The sequence below is a fragment of the Sus scrofa genome, chromosome Y, assembly GCF_054392235.1.
Source record: "Sus scrofa isolate SSC_HxYL_T2T_F1_AM1 chromosome Y, Sscrofa_HxYL_maternal_Yorkshire_Landrace_v2.0, whole genome shotgun sequence".
NCBI classification, from domain to species: Eukaryota; Metazoa; Chordata; class Mammalia; order Artiodactyla; family Suidae; genus Sus; species Sus scrofa.
The window spans coordinates 10,130,501-10,152,222 of NC_139402.1; the positions used below are offsets into that span (position 1 = coordinate 10,130,501).

A 21,722-nucleotide genomic window follows, 5' to 3' on the forward strand; every position below is an offset into this window, starting at 1 on the left:
AACTTCTTTTATAGCTCGAAAAATCTTTTTTTAATTGAAGCATAAAGTCAAATGAATTTCAAAATCTATACAATCAGCAGATGACAGAATGTATATTGAGAGCCATGTTAACAAAAAACTGACATAAAAACAACTATTATTATTCTCACTTAATTCCAGTCCATAAGTGAGAAGACATTTTAAACTTAAATACTCTCTTCGAAAAATTCTTTCTTAAATATTGCAGTGGTCAATAATTCTTTCTGAAAAGGAGAGATAGTAAATAATTTTTCTTCTATGAACTACCTGTTATTATTTGTAACTAGTTAACTCTGCCAATCTAGTGCAAAGCAATAAGACAACATATGTATCAATGAACATGACTACATTAACAATAAAAATTTATTTACAAAAACAGGTAAAGGATCATATTTATAGATTGAGAGAGGTCACCTTTTTACCTTTTAGGATACAGACATGTTATTCAAAGTATTTTCAAACTTACTGTGAGAAAAAATTTAATCTTCTCCAGAAGAATCTATACTGGTTTAAAAATATATTTAAAAGATGGACAACCTCAAACACTTGCTTTATTTCTAGCTAGTTATTAGACTCACATAAATACTCGGTGTGGGTGGATTCAACTTGTCCTTTGGCAAGGGTGGGTATGGTGAAGTTGGTGGTCTTGGAGGTGGACATTTATCCAACAAAATGTGACTGTTAGACAAACCATTTTTACCTAAATTCCTACAAAACAATCAGAAGAAAAATATCATTTATACTATAATTTTGAAAACAGATGACTAACATAAAGAGTAAAGTTCTACGTATAGGGTGTCTCAAAGCAATAAAATCATTCTAGAATATTCTTATCAATTAAGAAAGAAAAGAACTGTTAACTTCAATATTTGCCTTCATCATTTGTATTTGATTCCTTTTATCACTAAATATGCTGTATACTCAAAAAACAAAAACTACTCACAAAATTTTTTTCATAGTTTTGCAATTTATCTCACCTAAAGAATACGAACTCCAATTTTTCAGGATTTACCTTGAGGTTTCCTTCATTTAATGTTAAAACAACAACTTGAACCAAAACAGATTTATAACAATGATTTCAGTGACATATCTCTTTTGCTTGATCTTATTTCCAGAATATCTTTATGACAAATTTCAAATGTAAAAAGACCATTTGTTTTCTATTCTCAAAACATCAGTCAACTAAATTTATAGACTGTAATTATTTTTAAAGGGATGTGTATCATTGCTATGCATCCTCATAATATACGTAATTTTTACTTGATAGTGTCTCAATTATTTTTTTCAAATATGAAAGGAATCATATTTTATAAGTTATAAATTCTTAAAATGCAAGAATGTTACTGCTAAACTCAAATTCACTTTTCAGTGAAAGGCTATTAGAAGGATAATTCTAAATCTTTAAAAAATTTTTTTTTGGCCTTTTGTCTTTTTAGGGCTGCACCCTCAGCATATGGAGGTTCCCAGGCCAGGGGCCCAATCAGAGCTGTTGCTGCCAGCCTAAGCCAAAGCCACGGCATCACCAGATCTGAGCTGCCTCTGTCACATACACCACAACTCACGGCAACGCCGGATCCCTAACTCACTGTGTGAATCCACAACCTCATGGTTCCTAGTTGGAGTCATTTCCACAGTGCCACTCCTCCAAATCCTTAAAGTTTTAAACTGAGTAAACAAATACAGAAAACTGTTAAGCCATTGAAATGATTCCTGTTATTATATTCAGTTACTGAAAGTGAAAAATTTAAGATATATAAGGAAAGACTTCTTAAAATATTACAATAGCAGGTAAGAACTCAAAAGTTCTTTTTCTTTTTTTTTGGTCTTTTTAGGGCCGCACCCAGGGAACATGAAGGTTCCCAGACTAGGGGTCTAATCGGAGCAACAGCTGCCAGCCTACACAACAGCCACAGCAAGCCAGATCCGAGCCGCATCTACGACCTACACCACAGCTCATGGCAACACTGGATCCTTAACCCACTGAGCAAGGCCAGGGATTGAACCCACAATCTCATGGTTCCTAGTCGGATTCATTTCCACTGTGCCATGACAGGAATTCCCAAAAGCTTTATTTTGAAAGTGAAATATACACTGGATGTCTTCAGAACAAATAACTATTTCTGCAGAACAAATTATATTTTAAATTTTAAATTACATAATTACAGAAACTGAAGTAGAACTACCATTCCTTGTTTAGCATTATATTTGGTAAAGGGAAGAAATGCCCAAATTCAGAATTTTTTGGTAGGACTAACTGAAACTAAAGCTTAAAATAGAAGTTTTTGTGTTTTATTATCTGAGATGACATAATACACAGCTCTAGTGTACACGACCTATTTTTACCCATTTTTAAACTAAAAACAGTCAGTGATGGAGTTTTTGTTACAAAATTAGGTTTAAGATGTGGATTTCTCTCTTTGTAAGGAAAAGCATTTCTCTTATTTTTTCAAAAAAGAAAATGTTATACTTTTATTTAAGGTTAAATGCTTAGCAAATACCTAGGTTTCATTATGCATCCACAAGGCATAATGACCCACAGGTTTCCTGTTAGCTATAATATATTTTAAGCTTTAAACTTAAATACAAAATAAATCATAATTTATAAACTCCATGAAACTGATGTGTTCAACAAATATATATGTCTAAAGTATAATAGGAGACAATTATTATCTCTACATAATTAAAAAAATTGGTTTCAATGTTGAATTATTTATCTGTAACTCTTTATACATTTTTTTCTCCCCCCTGCCCCGGCCTCCCTTCTGCCTGGTGGCATATGGAGTTTCTGGGCCAACAATCACTTTCAGTGCAGCTGTGATAATACCAGATCCTTAACCCACTGTGCCAGGGATTGAACATGTGTCCTAGCACTGCAGAGACATCACCAATCCAACTGCAACACAGTGGGAACTCCTACTCTTTATATTTTACATGACGTGATTCAATTTGATTACAAAAAAACTGTTTCCTAGAGAAAGATGATACAACATAATATTAATACTTTAAGATACTGTAACATGGATTAAATACTTGTCTTTGAACAAAATTTATAAGCTTATCAAACATGAAAAATCAAACAAGGTGACAGGAATTGATAGCTATTAGAATTCTGTGCGTATAATTTTTATAATTCTATAGCAATAAAATATGAATATATAGAATAATTAAGCAACATAAATATGAATATATTTGAAAATGGGGGGAAAAAAGATGAGGTATGAGCAAGGGAGCCAAAGCTAATCAAACCACTGAAATGCTTAAGTTATAATTTGAAATCTTAACAGAAGCAAAAAACAACAGTTATTATGAACTTTAGGCAACCAAAATGAACCAAACAACAACAGTTTAAAATTTTAACAATCGGGAATTCCTGTTGTGAGTTAGTGATAACAAACCTGAACAGTATCCATGAGGACATAGGTTTGATCTCTGGCCTTGCTCAGTGGGTTAAGGATCCCGAGTTGCTGTGGTTGTGGTGCAGCCAGGAAGCTGCAGCTCTGATTTAGTCCCTAGCCTGAGAAACTCCATATGCTGCATGTTCAGCCCTAAAGAGCACACACACAAATTAAGTTTCTCACATTAAAACCTGTGAGGAATGTGGACAAAAAGATCAAACTCTGCTCAATTAGTATGATGAAATCATTAATTAGTTTTTTTGGGTTTTTAAAAATTTTAGTCTGTTTTTAGTTTAGTTTCTTAACATGTCTCTATCATTTAGGGTTAACACAGAAGATACTGGTATTTCATAGAAAGAACTGATACTGTTTTTTTTTTACAATAATGGAAACATAAGTTTCTTCTCTGTTAAAATACCAATCACTCCTAATACATAAGGAGATGGTTGTGAATAATAGCCACTCCAGTCTCCTCCAGACTTTCCAGATTCAGTTAAAAGGAGAAAACAAGGTCAACAGGGGTTAGTTTCAAGAAAATAGAAAGTGCTAAAGCCAGGAAAATGAATAGAGAGTGAACAAAAGGAGGAGATACAGCAAGGGACACTGATTACACTGATGTTTCCCTGAACTAATCTTGCAAAGAGGATTAGTTATCAAAATCAGTCCCCACAGGAAAGTTATAATTGGCTATCCTGGTTCTTGCTCTAAATTGCATAATAATTTTATCCTCAACTTTCAGAACCTGTCCTTTTATTCTCTTTCCTCTGTCCTTTCTTTTCTCTTGTTTTTCCATTTACAACGGTTTGAGGGTGGAAGACTACACTTTATTTGCTGGAAAAACTATACATTTGTAGGAATCTGCAACATTTCAAAGATAATAAATTCATAATAATAAATTTATACATTTGAAGTAATATTGCAAAAGTCCTTTCAGAAGTTTTTGAGCCAAAATTAAATCTAAAAGGACTATTCTGAATTAATGTTTACATACATTGCTTAATGAGGGGAAATTTAAAATTTACTCTACTATTAAAGACAAGGATTAAAATTTAATCTACTATTGAAGACAGATTTCTTAATTTTAATTACATATTAAACAAAATACTATTTCCATTTCTTTATTACTTTACCACAGGTCACTACACACACAAAGTATATAAATATTTAAAACTTTTTTTTCAGTTTAGAAGTTTGTTAATAACACATGCCTTCTGATAAAACGATCTAAAAGTGCATTAAAATATAAATACAGCAATAGAGAAGAGACATGAAACAACTTAGTATCAAGAGAAAAACAGTAATTAAACAATAATTATTTTCACCTCTAAAATTCAAAACTTGTAATAAATTAAATAGTTAAGGTAGATTAAAAAGTAATCTTTAGATTACATATTTAATGGTATATATATATTGTCTATTTTACTTCATTTCAACCTCAATTAGAAAGTTTTTTTTTGGCTGAGCCTACGGCATGCAGAAGTTCCAAGGCCAGGGACTGAACCTGCACCAGAGCTGCAACCCTAGACAGACCAGTGATGACAATGCCAAATCCTTAACCTGAGCCACCAAGGAACTCCCAGAAAAAAAATTTTTGAATACTCAATGTAATACTGTTCAAATTTCAAATATATACTAGAAAATTATAAACATTACCCCTGCCACTTTAACCAACTTTCATTGATGTTTTATTCCCTTAGATAAAATACTCATGTGTGCAAATAATTTGTTATTTAATTTTAGACTAGATTTTATTGTTTAATATAAACAGAAAAACATTAATTTAAAAACTGTATGCCAAGCTTGCTTTTGAGGTGATTTAGAACTGCTAAAAAATTGATTCTGGTAATGGCTGCATATATCTGGAAATATATTAAAAAGCAATGCATTGCACATTTTAAAGAAAAAAAAAACCATAAGGTATGTGAATTATGTCTCCAAAGGGCGATTTTTAAAAAAAGTTTGAAAGGAATCTGCCGAAAGGGAAATCTCTATCAAGGAAAGCATGCCTCATTCTTTGACTCTTCCGTTTTTTTGTTTTAAAGGCCACGCAACCCACTTAAGAAGCAAATCTTTGAGGCTCATTCTTTAAGTAGCATAATACAGCTTCCTTTGTCAGAGACTGGTAGTCTATTATCATTTCTCAATTTTTTCATCCTTTCCCTTGTCTCTTCACTTCTACCTAGTTTATAATGTCTCCTAGAGTCACACAAAATGTTATCAGAAAGAAAACAAACAGCAAGGTTTTCTAGGCTTTGATGCTTTCTACCAAATACATTTATTAACCCATTCTCTGATTTCAATCCCCAGAATAAGGTGAATCACAGAAATGCTAAAAACAGCTCTGAAAATCAAAAGAGGTGAGTAACACTGCAGACTGGCCTCTTAAAGAAAGCAGGTGATAGAAAATGCTTTTTCCATCTGATACGCATAGGTGTAATCATAATACTGAAGTATATAACAAAGTTCATTATGAAATTGCTACTTTTGGGTAAGTGAGTATATTATCACATTTTGCAAAACTTTTACTTTTTTTTTCTTTCTTTTTTTTTTTTTGCTTTTTAGGAGCAAAACCTATATTTCTTATAAAATCAAGGTATTACTTCACTATCCTGTTTAAGTCAGGAGTCAACAATTTTTACTTTGTGATAAACTTTCCCATACTAACCTGCATGCCTTAAGAACTTCTGCAGAATTTGAGTATATGGACACAGACATCGATGGTATAATCTGAGGATCAGGTTTGTAAGTGATTACAGGCAAGTCTGCCTTTTTAGAGCTCTGTGAATTCTCTAGCCCTTCTCCATTAATTGTTTGTAATCTACCGTGAGGACTGTTAAGGCTGGTAATACCATTTGTGGTTGTCTTCTCAACAGATTTTGGAGAAGATGCTGTGGTAGAAATGACTGAAGAAGGTGAAGAGCCAACAAAACTATTAGCCTTTGTATGATTCTCTGGGTGAATATTATTGACTTTGTCACAAGCTCCAGTCATCACACTGTCATTGGTTTTTTCAATCAACAAGGCAGAGATTTTAGGATTGTCTGAAATTAAATTTGGTGATGTCAAATCTCCATGGTTAGGACTGCAAACAGGTTCTGTCATCAACTGCCGAATGTGATTAGAAAGTCCCTTGATATCAGCACAGCCATTAGGTGTGTCTCCAACAAGCCTGATTGTTTCAGGCACCAAAGATCTATTTCCTGAAGGTGTGCTGTCTTTGGTAAAGTTAATGCCTTGTTGTCCACCTGAGGTAGCAATATTAGAGGAGAGGTGACTGAGAGCAGCTCCCTGTATTACTGAACTGCTAGGCAGAGTTCTATGTCCAGTCTTTTTCTGAGTATCAGTACTAGTCGCCTGGAGATACTGTAGAGGACTAGAGGAAAATGAAGGTTGTCCATCATTAGGTCCTGCCAAATGTGCACTCTGACCTTTGTGAAGCCCCTAAAAACAAAAACAAAAACTTTTAAAACCCAATATTATGCAAATTCCCAAGGCATATAAAGAATGAATTAAAAAAAAAAAAAAAAAGGAATGCCACCAAATACAAACAACTTGAAGTGAATATAAACAACTAAAAGTGTAACATCATTTAACCAAATACTAAAAGTTCGATTTATGAGTTTCCACAATCAGGAGCTCTCATTGTGGCTCAGCAGTAACAAACCTGATTAATATCCACAAGGACATGGGTTCAATCCCTGGTCCCGATCACTGGGTTAAGGATCCAGCATTGCCTTGAGTGGTGGTACAGGTCGAAGACATAGCTCAGATCTGCTGTTGCTGTGGCTGTGGTGTAGGCTGGCAGCTGAAGCTTCAATTTGACCCCTAGCCTGGGAACTTCCATATGCTCTGGTACAGACCTTAAAAAAAGTTTCTTTAATCATCTGATTAAAGGGGTTAGTATCTTTAGGGAAAACTCTGTAACCGAGGTACTTTGTTGATTTCAATGTGCCACTGTATCTTAGATAAGCTTAGAGAATTTTTATTAGTCTATTCAAATATATATATTTTCATCCTAAAAGAAACATATCAGCAGAAACTCTGCAGGCCAGAAGGGAGTGGCACGATATACTTAATGCGATGAAAGGAAAAAACCTCCAACCAAGATTCCTCTACCCAGCAAGGCTCTCGTTCAGATTTGAAGGAGAAATCAAAACCTTCACAGATAAGCAAAAGCTGAGAGAACTCAGCAACACTAAACCAGCCTTACAACAAATACTAGAGGAACTTCTCTAGGCAGAAAAGAACAAGAGAAGAAGGAAAGGAAAAAGAGCAGCAAAAACAAATCCAGAGTAATTAATAAAATGGCAATAAGATCATACATATCAATAATTACCTTCAATGTGAATGGACTAAACGCCCCAGCCAAAAGACACAGACTGGCTGAATGGATACAAAAACAAGACCCATATACATGCCATGCTGTCTTCAAGAGACCCACTTCACTTCTACAAATTGAAAGTGAGAGGATGGAAAAAAACATTTCACGCAAACCGGGATCAAAAGAAAGCTGGAGTAGCCATACTCATATCAGACAAAATAGACTTTAAAATGAAGACTATTTTAAGGGACAAAGAAGGCCACTACATAATGATCAAAGGATCAAATCCAAGAAGATGATGTAACAATTTTAAATATCTACGCACCCAACATAGGTTCACCACCACATATAAGGCAACTGCTAACAGCCTTAAAAGGAGAAATTGACAATAACACAATCACAGTGGGGGACTTTAACACCCCACTTACAGCAGTGGACAGATCATCCACACAGAAAATCAATAAGGAAACACAGGCCCTGAATCATGCATTAAACCAGATGGACTTAATCAATGTTTATAGGACATTCCATTCCAAAAGCAGCAGAATACACATTCTTCTCAAGTGCACATGGAACATTCTCTAAGACTGATCATATCCTGGGCTACAAATCCAACCTCAGTAACTTTAAGAAAATTGAAATCATATCAAGCATCTTTTCTGACCACAATGCTATACGACTGGATAAGAAAAAAAAACAAGAAAAAAACTGCAAAAAACACAAACACGTGGAGACTCAACAACATGCTCCTAAAACAACCAATGGATCACTGAAGAAATCAAAGAGGAAATTAAAAAACACCTAGCAGCAAATGACAATGAAGATGCAACACTCCAAAACCTATGGGATGTAGCAAAAGCCTGTTCTAAGAGGAAAGTTTATAGCAATACAAGCTCACCTCAGGAAACAAGAAAAAGCCCAAATAAACAAGCTACCTTTACATCTAAAATCTAAAGCAGCTTGAGAGAGAAGAACAGATAAGACCTAAAGTTAGTAAAAGGAAAGAAATCATAAAGATCAGAGCAGAAATCAATGAACTAGAAACAGAGAAAACCATAGAAAAGATCAATGAAACAAAAAGCTGGTTCTCTGAAAAGATCAACGAAATTGATAAACCCCTTGCCAGACTTATCAATAAAAAAAGAGAGAGGACTCAAATCAATAAAATTAGAAATGAAAAAGGAGAAGTAACAACGGACATCACAGAAATACAAAGGATCCTGAGAGACTACTATATGCAACTATTTGCCAATGAAACAGACAACCTAGAAGAAATGGACAAATTCTTAGAAAAGTACAATCTTCCAAAACTAAACCAAGATGAAATAGAAAAGATGAACGGACCCATCGCATGAACTGAAATTGAAACGGTGACTTAAAAACTTCCAACAAACAAAAGTCCAGGACCAGATGGCTTCACAGGCAAATTCTATCAAACATTTAGAGAAGAGCTAACACCTCTCCTTCTGAAACTATTGCAAAAAATTACAGAGGAAGGGACACTCCCAAACTCATTCTATGAGGCCACCATCGCCCTGATACCAAAACCAGACAAAGACTCCACAAAAAAAGACAACTACAGGCCAATTTCTCTGATGAACACCAATGCAAAAATCCTCAACAAAATACTAGCAAACTGCATCCAAAAATACATTCAAAGGATTGTACATCATGATCAAGTGGGATTTACCCCAGGGATGCAAGGGTTCTTCAATATCCGCAAATCCATCAGTGTGATACCCCACATTCACAAACTGAAGAATAAAAACCATGTGATCCTCTCAATAGACGCGGAAAAAGCCTTCGACAAAATCCAACACCCATTTCTGATAAAAACCCTTCAGAAAGTGGGCATAATGGGAACCTACCTCAACACGATAAAGGCCATATGTTACAAACCCAGAACTAAACATCATTCTCAAAGGTGAAAAGCTGAAAGAATTCCCGCTGAGATCAGGAACAAGACAAGGATGTCTGCTCTCACCACTACTCTTCAACATCGTTCTGGAAGTCCAAGCAATCAGAGAAGAGAAGTAAAAGAAATAAAAGGAATCCAAATTGGAAAGGAAGAAGTAAAACTATGGCTATTTGCAGATGACATGATAGTATACCTAGAGAATCCTAAAGATCTACCAGAAAGCGGTTAGAGCTCATCCATGAATTTGGCAAAGTCACAGGATACAAAATCAATACACAGAAATCAACAGCGTTTCTATATACTAACAATGAAAAAGCAGAAAAGGAAATTAGGGAAGCAATCCCATTTACCATCGCACCCAAAGGAATAAAATACCTAGAAGTAAACCTACCTAAAGGGACAAAAGACCTGTACTCTGAAAACTACAAGCCACTGATGAAAGAAATCAAAGATGACACCAATAGATGGAAAGATATACCATGCTCGTGGATTGGAAGAGTTCATATTATCAAAATGACTGTACTACCCAAGGCAATCTACAGATTCAAGGCAATCCCTATCAAATCACCAAGGACAGTTTTCACAGAACGCGAACAAAAAATTTTAAAGTTTCTTTGGAAGCACAAAAGACCCACACTAGCCAAAGACATCCTGAAAAAGAAAAATGGAGCTGGAGGAATCAGGCTCTCCAACTTCAGACTCTACTACAAAGCAACAGTCATCGAAACCATATGGTACTGGGACAAAGGCAGAAATAGAGATCAGTGGAACAGGATAGAAAGCCCAGAATTCAACCCACGCACCTACAGCCAACTCATCTATGACAAAGGAGGCAAGAATACAATAGAGAAAGGACAGCTTGTTCAATAAGTGGTGCTGGGAAAACTGGACAGCCACATGGAAAGGAATGAGATTAGAACACTCCCTAACACCAAACACAAAAATCAACTCCAAATGGATGAAAGACCTAGATATAAGACCAGACACTATCAAACTCCTAGAGGAAACAATAGGCCAAACACTCTCTGACATAAACGACAGCAACATCTTCTCAGATCCACCTCTCAGAGTATTGACAACAAAAGAAAAATAAACAAATGGGATCTAATCAAACTTCAAAGTTTCTGCACAGCAAAGGAAGCCCTAAACAACACAAAAAGACAACCCACAGGATGGGAAAACATCTTTGCAAGTGAATCGACTGACAAGGGATTCATCTCCAAAATTTACAAACACCTTCTGCAGCTCCATACCAAAAAAACAAACATGCCTATCAAAAAATGGGCAGAAGATCTAAACAGACAGTTCTCCAAAGAAGACATACAGATGGCCAAGAAACACATGAAAAGATGTTCAAAGTCACTCAGTATTAGAGAGATGCAAATCGAAACCACTAGGAGGTACCACCTTACACCAGTCAGAATGGCCAGCATCAAAATGTCTACAAACAATCAGTGCTGGAGAGGGTGTGGAGAAAAAGGAAGCCTAGTACACTGTTGGTGGGATTGTAAATTGGTACAACCACTGTGGAAAGCAGTGTGGGGATTCCTCAGAAAACTAAACATAGAACTACCATTTGATCCAGCAAGCCCACTCCTGGCCATCTATCCAGACAAAGCCAGGACTTGCAAAGACACATGTACTCCAATGTTCATTGCAGCACTATCTGCAATAGCCAAGACATGGAAACAACCTAAATGTCCAAGGATAGAGGTGTGGATCAAGAAAATATGGCACATATACACAATGAAATATTGCTCAGCCATTAAAATGAATGAAATACTGTCATTTTTAGCAACATGGATGGACCCAGAAATTATCATACTAAGTGAAGTCAGCCATACAATGAGACACCAACATCAAATGCTTTCACTGAGATGTGGAATCTGAAAAAAGGACAGACTGAACTTTGCAGAACAGATACTGACTCACAGACTTTGAAAAACTTACAGTCTCAAAGGAGACAGTATGGGGGTTGGGGGGATGCGATGGGGTTGTGGGATGGAAATCCTATAAAATTGCATTGTGATGATCATTGTACAACTATAAATGTAATAAATTCATTGAGCAATAAAGAAATTAAAAAATACTGAACCTGGAAAAACTAACAGAGGAAAAAAAACCAAGGAAAACATGAGCTGGATCTCTGAAAAGGTCAATAAAATTGACCTTTTCTCTTCCCCAGACTAAGGGGAAGAGAAAAATTATTAATAACATAACTATAGATAGCACATCATTACAAATCCCATTGGTATTAAAGGATAATAAAGGACTATTAGGAATAGGGAAGAATTCGCAGCACTTGAAAAGACATCTGCCAAAAAACCTATAGCTAACATTTTAAGTAAAAGTGAGAAACTTTAAAGCTTTCACCAACATAGCATTTTGAACAAGGCATGGATGTGCCCTCTCAACCGTTTCAGAGTCACACTTAGAGTCAATTCATGTGACAAAACAAGAAAATGATGTTAAAGGGATACAGATTAAAAAGGAAGAAATAAAAATTTATTTGTTGAAAGGTAACATAATAAAATTATGGTAATGTATAAAAATTAAAAGACTCAACAAAAATAGTAAGAATAAGAAAGGTTAAATAAGAAATACTTCAAGGTTGCAAGTCACATGGTTAATATTAGTAATTAACAAGTAAAATTTCAAATTAAAATCACAATACTGTAGCACTTCCTCCCAAATAAAACATGAAGTGACAAATCCAACAAAATACGTGCAAGATCTCTATGGAAAAAGTACAAAACACTGATAAACAAATCAAAGAACCAGTAACTGTAGTGTAGGCCAGCAGCTACAGCTCCGATTAGACCCCTTGCCTGGGAATATCCATATGCCACAGGAGTGGCCCTAGAAAAGGCAAAAAAAGACTAAGTAAATAAATAAATAAAATAAAAATAAGAAATCTTGACACACATCTTACATGGATAACAAAAAAATAACTGAAAGTGGATCATAGATTTAAATGTAAAATGTAAGAAAGCAAAAGGGAAAAATTTAGATACCTGCGGTTGACAACTTTTACAGTTCTAAGGCATTGTCTTAAAGAAATGAAAAGCTGGACTTCATTAAAATTTAAAACTTCTGCTCTGTGAAAGACACTGTCAGAGAACGAGAAGGAAAGCAGAGACTGGGAAACTATAGTTACAAAAGACATATTTGATTAGAAACTACTATCAAAAATATATAGGGAAAAACTCTGAAAACCAATTAAGAAAATGAACCACCCTCAGGAGTTGCCGTTGTGGCTCAGAGATAATGAACCCAACTACTATCCAAGAGTTTGTGGGTTCAATCCCTGGTCTTGTTCAGTGGCTTAAGAACCGGGTGTTGCCATAAGCTGTAGTGTAGGTCGCCAACTTGGCTTGAATCTAGCATTCCTGTGGTGTAGGCCAGCAGCTGCAGCTCTGATTCAACCCCTAGCCTGGGAACTTCCATATGCTACAGGTGTGACCCTAAAAAGCAAAAACAGAACAAAAAAAAAAAAAAAAAAAGAGAGAGAGAAAGAAAATGAACCACTCAATTATAAAATATTCAACAAAACTGAACAAACACCTCTTTAAGACATATATACAGACAGCAAAAAGTATAGATGCTCCAAAAATTATTAGTGACTGTAACAAAAATGAGATACCACTACACCCCATTAGAAGCACTAAAATCCAAAATGCTAAGGCCACAAACGCAATGTGTTCCCCCAGAATTTCTACACTGAAATTTAGTTCTCATGGTATCTGGAAGTGGTAAATAAAGGACAGTACCTCAGTGTGGGGCATTTGGTCAGATTCTAGCCTTTTAAGAAAGTAATCTGTGGGCCTTTAAAAAGAATCCAGAGAGATCCCTTGTTTCTTCCGCCATGTGAGGACACAGATAAGAGTTTAATATTAAGGAAGAGGACCTCAAAAGATAACAAAATTGGCTGATTGCCTGATCTTGGAATTCCCACACTCTGGAAGTATGAAAATTAAATGTCTGTCATTTATAATCCACCCAGTCTCTGGTACTTTGTTTATATCTGCTTTTTCTTTTCTTTTTTTTTTTTTTTTTTGATTGTTTTAGGGTCACACCTACAGCATATGGAAATTCCCAGACTAGGGCACATACAGGAGCTGAGGCTGCCAGCTGCTGTGCCACAGACACAGCAATGACTGATCTGAGACACATCCTCAAGCTGCAGTATAGGCAACACTGGATCCTTTTCTTTTTTTTTTTTGTCTTTTTGCCATTTCTTGGGCCGGCTCCCGTGGCATGCGGAGATTCGCAGGCTAGGGGTCCAATCGGAGCTGTAGCCACCAGCCTATGCCAGAGCCACAGCCAACGTGGGATTCGAGCCGCGTCTGCGACCTACACCACAGCTCTCGGCAACACCAGATTGTTAACCCACTGAGCAAGCGCAGGGATCGAACCCACAATCTCATGGTTCCTAGTCGGAGTCGTTGTCCACTGCACCACGAGGGGAACTCCCAACACTGGATCCTTTAACCCAATAAGTGAGGCCACGTTCTCATGAATTCTAGTTGGATTCTTAAACCATTGAGCCATACATAATGGGAAGTCCTGTTTGTATCTGTTTGAACTAAGCCGTTGTCCACTGGTAGGAAAAGCTAGAGAAAAAAAACCCTCAGTAACTGTGGGTGGCAATGAAAATACAACATACCTTCACAAGACAGTATCAATTTCATACAAAACTTATAGCATGATCCAACAACCATGTTCCTTGGTTTTTAACTAAATGAGTTGGAAATTTAACATGTTCATACAGATCTGCACATAAATATTTATAGCAGTTTTAGTCACAACTGCAAAAATATGGAAATAGCATAGAATTCCTTCATTAAGTGAGTGGATAAACAAAGTGTGGGTAAACCAAACAATGGAACATTACTTAGGATTAAAAAAACCACAGCTATCATCTCAAGGAAAGACTAGGAGGAACCTAAAATGCATATTGGTTAAATGAAAGAAACCATTCTAAAAAGGGAACATAGTGTAGGTACATTTTTAACTATATAACACCCTGGAAAAAAGGCAGAGTAATAAAGAGACCTATGGTTTCCACACATTAAAGGGAGGCAGGAGGATTAAATAAATGGAGCACAGGATATGTTTAGGATGAGGAAACAATTTTATATTAATTTTATATTAATTTGGATGCAAGTCACAAATAACTGTGAAAACACATACAACGTGGAGTTTCCCATTGTAGCTCAGCAGAAACAAACCTGATTAGGATCCATGGGGATGCGGGTTCAATCCCTGGCCTTGCATGGTAGGTTAAGATTTCTGAATTGCCACAAGCTGTGGTGTAGGTCACAGATAAAGCTCAGATACTGCGTTGCTGTGGCTGTGTAGGCTCGGCAGCTACAGCTCCAATTTGACCCCTAGCCTGGGAATCTTCATCTGCTGCAGGTGTGGCCCTAAAAGGCAAAGCAAAACACAACAAAAACATATCAATAAGAATGTAAATTATGGGATTTAATTAATAATAATGTATAAACACTGCTTTCTATTGTCATCTTTTGTGGTTCCTCTTCATAAATCATATTGAAGGCAATTTGATGAGCTTTTCCAAATTCTGTCAGTTCTCTGACACTGTAACATCTTGGTTTTCTTCTAAGATACTTTCCCCACATAGTTCAAATTATATTTTACCGTAATTTATAGTAAGTGAAACTTCCTACCCCATTAAAATAAATGCTTTCACAACTGGTAGAGTACTGTAGTTACTGCAAACATCTGGAATATTTGCATATATTAAAAAAACACAAATATTAAAAAATATGGTGATGATGACTTAATTCAACAGCAGTGGAATTTGGAAGAATTATAAGGCTTTGCTATTTTCTTTTTTTCCAGACCATCTAACCTAATTTATGCATACTAATTTATACTGGATAAGTAAATACACTCATGTGTACAAGCTGAGCCTACAATGCAGTATTAATACTGTAAAACAAAATTCTCAGATGATTATAAATTATTTAAAGCAAGTTTTTCAGGATAAAAGTATTTCTTAAATTTTAATTTTTTTTCTTCTCAAAAAGTACACATATCAAAGAAAAACTGTTACATAATAAGAGCAAACAAAGCATATTATATTTCTTTTACCTGAGTGGAGTGAGATAGCTGTTTTCTCCATGGCTCTTCTGTGCGGCTGGTCAGGTTTGTGCAGTTATGAGGTAGAGTGAGGGTGTTTAGCTGTAGATAAGGCACATTTACATTATTTCCACTTCCTGTTACATAAGCATTGCCTGCCAGAGTAGTGTCTGTACTCCCTAGTGTTTCTGATGTGACACAAGCAGTGTAGCCTGCAGGAAAAGGTCCATCAGACAAAGGCTTTTCAAAATAAGCAGAGTGCACTTCAGGCTGAGAGACACTAGGTACTCTGGGTAGAGCAGAATGTGGTTGCTGGCTAGACAGAGAGCTTGTAGGCAGTGAAGAGTCAGCTTTTGGCCCATTAGGAATTCCAGTACTTTGTCCTGTTTGTCTCATCTTCAAAAACAAAAAAGAAAACCTTTTTGTGTGACTCTGAAAATGTGTTATCAATTCTTAATTATGACATTTAATCTCTCTAGGTTGAAATCTTCTTCACCATATAAAGAAAATTTCTCTCATTGGTGGTATAGGGCAAAAGAAAACATCTAAAATTATGACTGGGGAGTTCCCATTGTGGCACAGTGGAAATGAATCCGACTAGGAATCATGAGGTTGCAGGTTTGATCCCTGGCCTTGCTCAGTGGGTTGAGGATCTGGTGTTGCCATGAGCTGTGGTCTAAGTGGGAGATTTGGCTCAGATTCCGCATTGCTGTGCCTCTGGCATAGGCTGGCAGCTGTAGTCTGATTTGACCCCAGCCTGGGAATTTCCATATGCTGTGGGTGCGGCCCTAAAACAAACAAAGAAAAACAAAAAGACATAAAATAAAATAACATAACTTAAAATAAAATTATGACTGTATCCGTCGGCACCTTACAGGCCTTATTTCTTATCACGAAAGTATGGGTTTCAAACTGCAGTTCCATTTCATCATGCCAAATCCTTGGTAACAAAGAATCCTAAAACCACCTCTAAGAATGGATAGTTTGTTAATTATAAAACAATAAAAAAGTAAGTCTATGGATCACAACTGAAACATTACACAAATTACATAAAACACCATGTGTTTTCTCCTAAATTTCTGACTATTAAAAAAAAGTGTCCATTAGTAGTATTTTAAAAGTTTAGAAATAGAAATACTACTGAGTACACAGAGCAAGTAGAAATATTAACATATGACAAATGACACTCTAGTCAAGAAAAGTGTTACTAAATACTGAGAAATATTAGAATAAAAATGGAATACATACTTGTTGCATTAAGAAAAACTGACTTTCCAATTGTTCTAGCATCAGTTTTTGTGTTGGATTTAAATTATCTCTATTTGTACGCAGCTGTTCCAAGTGCTAGACAAATGAAAAAGAATACAAAATAATTCAAATAAATAAATCACTATCAACCTGTCACTGAAGAGACTACAAACTCAGAAATTCTGTGTGAAGAAATAGTGATTTCCAACCAAAAGTAATCAATACCAAAATGAGGTTCTTACAAAAAGCTAAGGAGGGTTAAAAAAATATTCATCTAAAGAAGGTAATTTTTGTCTGCCCTTTAACTTTAAAATCCTGTATCACAAAACTACTTAAAAGGAACACTGTTTGTAACAGAAATAATAGAAGTGTAACAGAAACACTGAAAAAAAATTCAACAATAGAAATTCAATCAATATTGGGTGGCTTCCATGTATTTTTAAAGTTTTTTGTCTTTTAAGGGTACATGTAAATTCCTAAGCTAGACAGTGAGTTCCAGCTATAGGTCCCAGCCTACACCACAGCCATAGACATGCATGATCCAATCTGTGTCTGCAACCTATATCATAGCTCAAGGCAACATGCAGATCCCTAACCCACTTAACGAGGGCAGGGATTGAGGGCAGGGATCAAACAGCGTCCTCATGGATACTAGGTGGGTTTGTTATTGTTGACCCAAGACAGCGACTCCCATGAATTTTTTTTTAATTCAATGAACTTTATTATTATATTTATAACTGTCACAACCTAATTTCAGAATGTTTCCATTCCCAAACCCCAGTCTGTCCCTCTCCCAACCCCAACCTGTCTCTGGTAACCATAAGTTTTTTTCAAAGTCTGTAAATCTGTTCTGCAAATAAGTTCATTTGTATCCTTTTTTTCAGAGTCCACACATGATAGCATAAGATGTTTGTCTCTCATGTAAATGCTATTTTATACAGCTAAAAAACAGCAAAGAAGCAATATAAAAGACATGAAAAGTCTTATAGACAAATCTTTCAGGGAAATAACTGGGGAGAAGACACAGTCCTAATATTTACACAGAACAGTCTATGGACATTTGCATAAAGGACAAAAATAAATGAGACCAGTATAGTTTCTTGTACATTTCAAGTGAATTGCTAGTAAAAAAAACAAAATAAACTATTAATGTTATCTGTAGGGAAGGAAAATTAAGTTGCTGGACACAGGAACTAGAAAGACGCTTTAAACCTGTGCAACCTATTTTCTAATTATTCTTCAATTTCAAACAAATGATATATTACTTCTTTAAAAAAGCAAAAATGAGTTATCATCTCTGTTACTCTGGAATACACAGGTTCATTATACTTATATACATATTAATTTAGTTTACTGTTATTCAATTTTAAGAATATCTAAAAAAAAAATTCAAGTTTACTACCCTCACTGCTTTAGTTAAAACTGTCAAAAGAATATTTCATACCTGTAATTTCTGTGGTGTCAAACTCCATGAATGAACTTGTTGCTGTACTGAAGCATGTGAAACACTTTGGCCACTATCCCAGTTCTCAGAACTATTCTGAGGAAAATTTATTTTCAAAAATTCAAAAATATTTGGTTAAATCAATACACCAACAGAGATACTAAATAACTAGGAACTGGAGAATTTACTTAATACACAATCAATTTGAAAGGTATGAGGTCTGAAATTTCATTTATTCTTTAACTTCATGTTCAAAGGTTCTTATCTAAACTATGACTCAAAGACCTAACATGCTGTTCATTATATTCAACAATTTACATAGAAAGAGGTGGTAACAAGTAAGTTAAATCTGTAAAAGCAGGGAAATGGGTAAAATGAATCAAAGAACATAAAATTACACTTCCTTTCTATATTTAAATTATACTGTAATTTTAGGATAGGAAATACTGCTTATAATAGCAAAATATCTGATGACTCCTCTCTCTGATGTACATAGTTTTAAAAGATAGGCACCAATTTCAGGAGACTGAGAGCTTCATTCTAATTGGAATTTTCTGTTTCTCTAAAATGTACATATATACCTTTGTTGGACTAGATGTTCTTTTCTTCTTGGCAGGACTGGACAGGCCATCTATTTGGCTAGAAGTAATCATATGCACTGGCAAGGACTGCTGTGAAATTGGTGTTTGATTGAGGCCTAAAACAGGTTCAGTATTTGGATGATGAGCTTTGTAAGCCTAAGAATGGTAGAAGTAAAACACAAATATGGTTCCAAATATTCTTAATTCATGACTTTAAATTGCAAAACATTATAAGCTGCATACTCTTCAAAAACTATGTGGACATCATGGATTGTAATTGAAAATCAAAATTGAATGAATCATCAATGGAGGAATGTGTACCTGCTTTCAAAAAACCTGGTTTCTAAAAAATTAAATAAATCACTTTATAACAGTCCCTTAGGATTCCCTTTTGAAATCATGAAAATTATACACAAGTATTAAACTGTACTCCATGTTTCTTCCCAAAGTTTTATTTTGATCTATAATCCTTTTGCAATTAAATTTGAAGGATTTTTATCTTTTAGAAAAAGCCAATCCTGCACTTAGTAACTTAGATCTGATCACTACAGATTGGAAAGAACCCTTAAAGCTGGGCACCTACAGAAGATAACCCAACTTCTCACCTGCTGTGCTGTGTTCATGGCACCCTGCCTGGAGGTAAGCTCTGCAGGTATTGGTAGGCTCCATGCCTCCTCAATACTAGGAAGTAATTTAGTTTTATTCTGTAGACTACCTTGTGGAAGGTTACACAACTGAGCCTAGGAAAAATTATGTAAAAAGCAAATTTAACACAGGACTACCAGAGTAAGAGCAAGTCCACTAAAACTTCCTCAATGCTATAGGTATTTATTTCTTAAAGAAAACAAACTGTAAATGTGTGGTTTCAGATATTTGCTATATAAAGAGGGTGACTAGAATATATTCGAGAGAATGAGAACAAAGCTAAATTCTCTATTTCAGAATTCACATGGATACTGTCTCATGACATTTCAAGCATGAATGAAAACCAGTGTTCTTTTCTCTAAAATGCTGTAACTTAAAAATGTAAATAGCAGTCAAAATAATGCAAACTAAGATGCATCATCAAAGTAAAAATTCAAAAGAACACTTTAAATACAGACTATCTTAAAGTGAAAAGTAAAACACTACTAAAGTATTAAAAATTATGAAAAAAGTTGCTGACATAAAAACAAAAAGACACTTTTCAGCCACCCTCCCTGTGCCAGTTAACATATGGAAATATCTTTTAAGATAGGCTATTTCAAAAAATTACCTGTAAAAACTTAATTCTTCCTGTGAGCACAGAGGTATTACTACAACTTTTGCTTCTAGTTGCATTTAAATAGCATTTAATGGCATCCTGAGGTTGATTGCAGGATTCATAAAGAGTGCCTAGGTCCATCCAGGCTGCTGCATGCCCATGGTCCAACTGTACGGCACATATATAGGCCTGTAATGCATCCATAGGCTGATTTTGCTGCTGATAGAGCACACTGGAAAGAGAAATAAAGTTGTCTAAAACTGACTAGTGAAATATTAATACAAAGAACATTAGATGTATCTCAATAAACTTGTGAATCAATAAAACAGTATCATAGTCCTTACCCTATTGAACACCAAGTATCTGCACTTGCTTCTGATTTATCAATAGATTGCCTGTAAGATATAAAGGCATCCTGAACTTTCCCAATACTTGAGTAGCACCTGAAAGAGGATGGAAATATATAAACATATACAGACACATGTATATGTCCATTTATAGAAAGTGCTCTAGGGAGTTCCCCCTGTGGCTCAGTGGAAATGAATCTGACTAATATCTATGAGGATATGGGCCACCTGGCCTCACTCAGTGGGTTGGTGATCTGGTCGGTAGGCTGCAGACACGACTTAGATCCCACATTGCTGTAACTGTGGCAGAGGTGACAGCTGCAGCTTCGATGTGACCCCTAGCCTGGGAACTTTTATGGGTGAGGCCCTAAAAAGCAAAATAAATAAATAAAGTGTTCTATAAATGCTTAAATTAGCTCTACTAGTTTGCAAAAATTATCATATGAAAAGGGAAAAAACTGATCATATATCATATGTTTATGTGTGCACATACAGATTTATACAGTTATTTTAATTTACATTATCATTTGCAGGCTAACATACATAATGAAATCTTTTGAAAACTATTATAGCCAGTTTTTTATTTTTATTTTTTATTTTTTTAAGGCTGCAGCTGAGTTATTTGGAAGTTCCCAGGCTAGTCATTAAATTAGAGCTACAGCTGCAGGCCCACACTGCAGATACAGCAATGCCGGACCTGCAGATACAACACTGCTACAAGCTGCATCTTCAAACTACACAGCAGCTTGCTGCAATCTTGTATCCTTAACCCACTGAATCAGGCTGGGAATCAGACCCACATCCTCATATATACTAGCTAGATTCTTAACCTGCCATGCCACAACAGAAACTCCAATAGCCCATATCTGCTCAGTGCTATTAGCATTTGAGGTTAAACACAGTCGTTATTTATATCTATCCAAGTTTCCAACATCACAAGAATACAGACCTAAAAAAAAGAGGAACTAAATGTTGATAACGATTTCACCAGTGTATATGACCTTTCCTTTTTGAACTTAACAATACTCATTACAAACATTCCCTAATTCTTGAAAAATACAGAACTGAGATATGTTAATATCAAACTGCACACAAGAGAAGT

At 35.5% G+C, this 21,722-nt stretch overlaps 1 protein-coding gene across 1 annotated transcript in view; it reads right to left on the reverse strand.

Moving 5' to 3' along the window:
- Positions 1-21,722, reverse strand: part of LOC110255320 (lysine-specific demethylase 6A) — a 177,118-nt gene that overhangs the window by 27,372 nt on the left and 128,024 nt on the right. Inside the window, 9 exon segments of the mRNA XM_085009005.1 lie at positions 597-726; positions 6,079-6,854; positions 15,770-16,153; positions 17,006-17,101; positions 18,450-18,545; positions 19,031-19,186; positions 19,636-19,770; positions 20,286-20,505; positions 20,618-20,716. Coding sequence (XP_084865131.1) covers positions 597-726; positions 6,079-6,854; positions 15,770-16,153; positions 17,006-17,101; positions 18,450-18,545; positions 19,031-19,186; positions 19,636-19,770; positions 20,286-20,505; positions 20,618-20,716 — 2,092 coding nt within the window.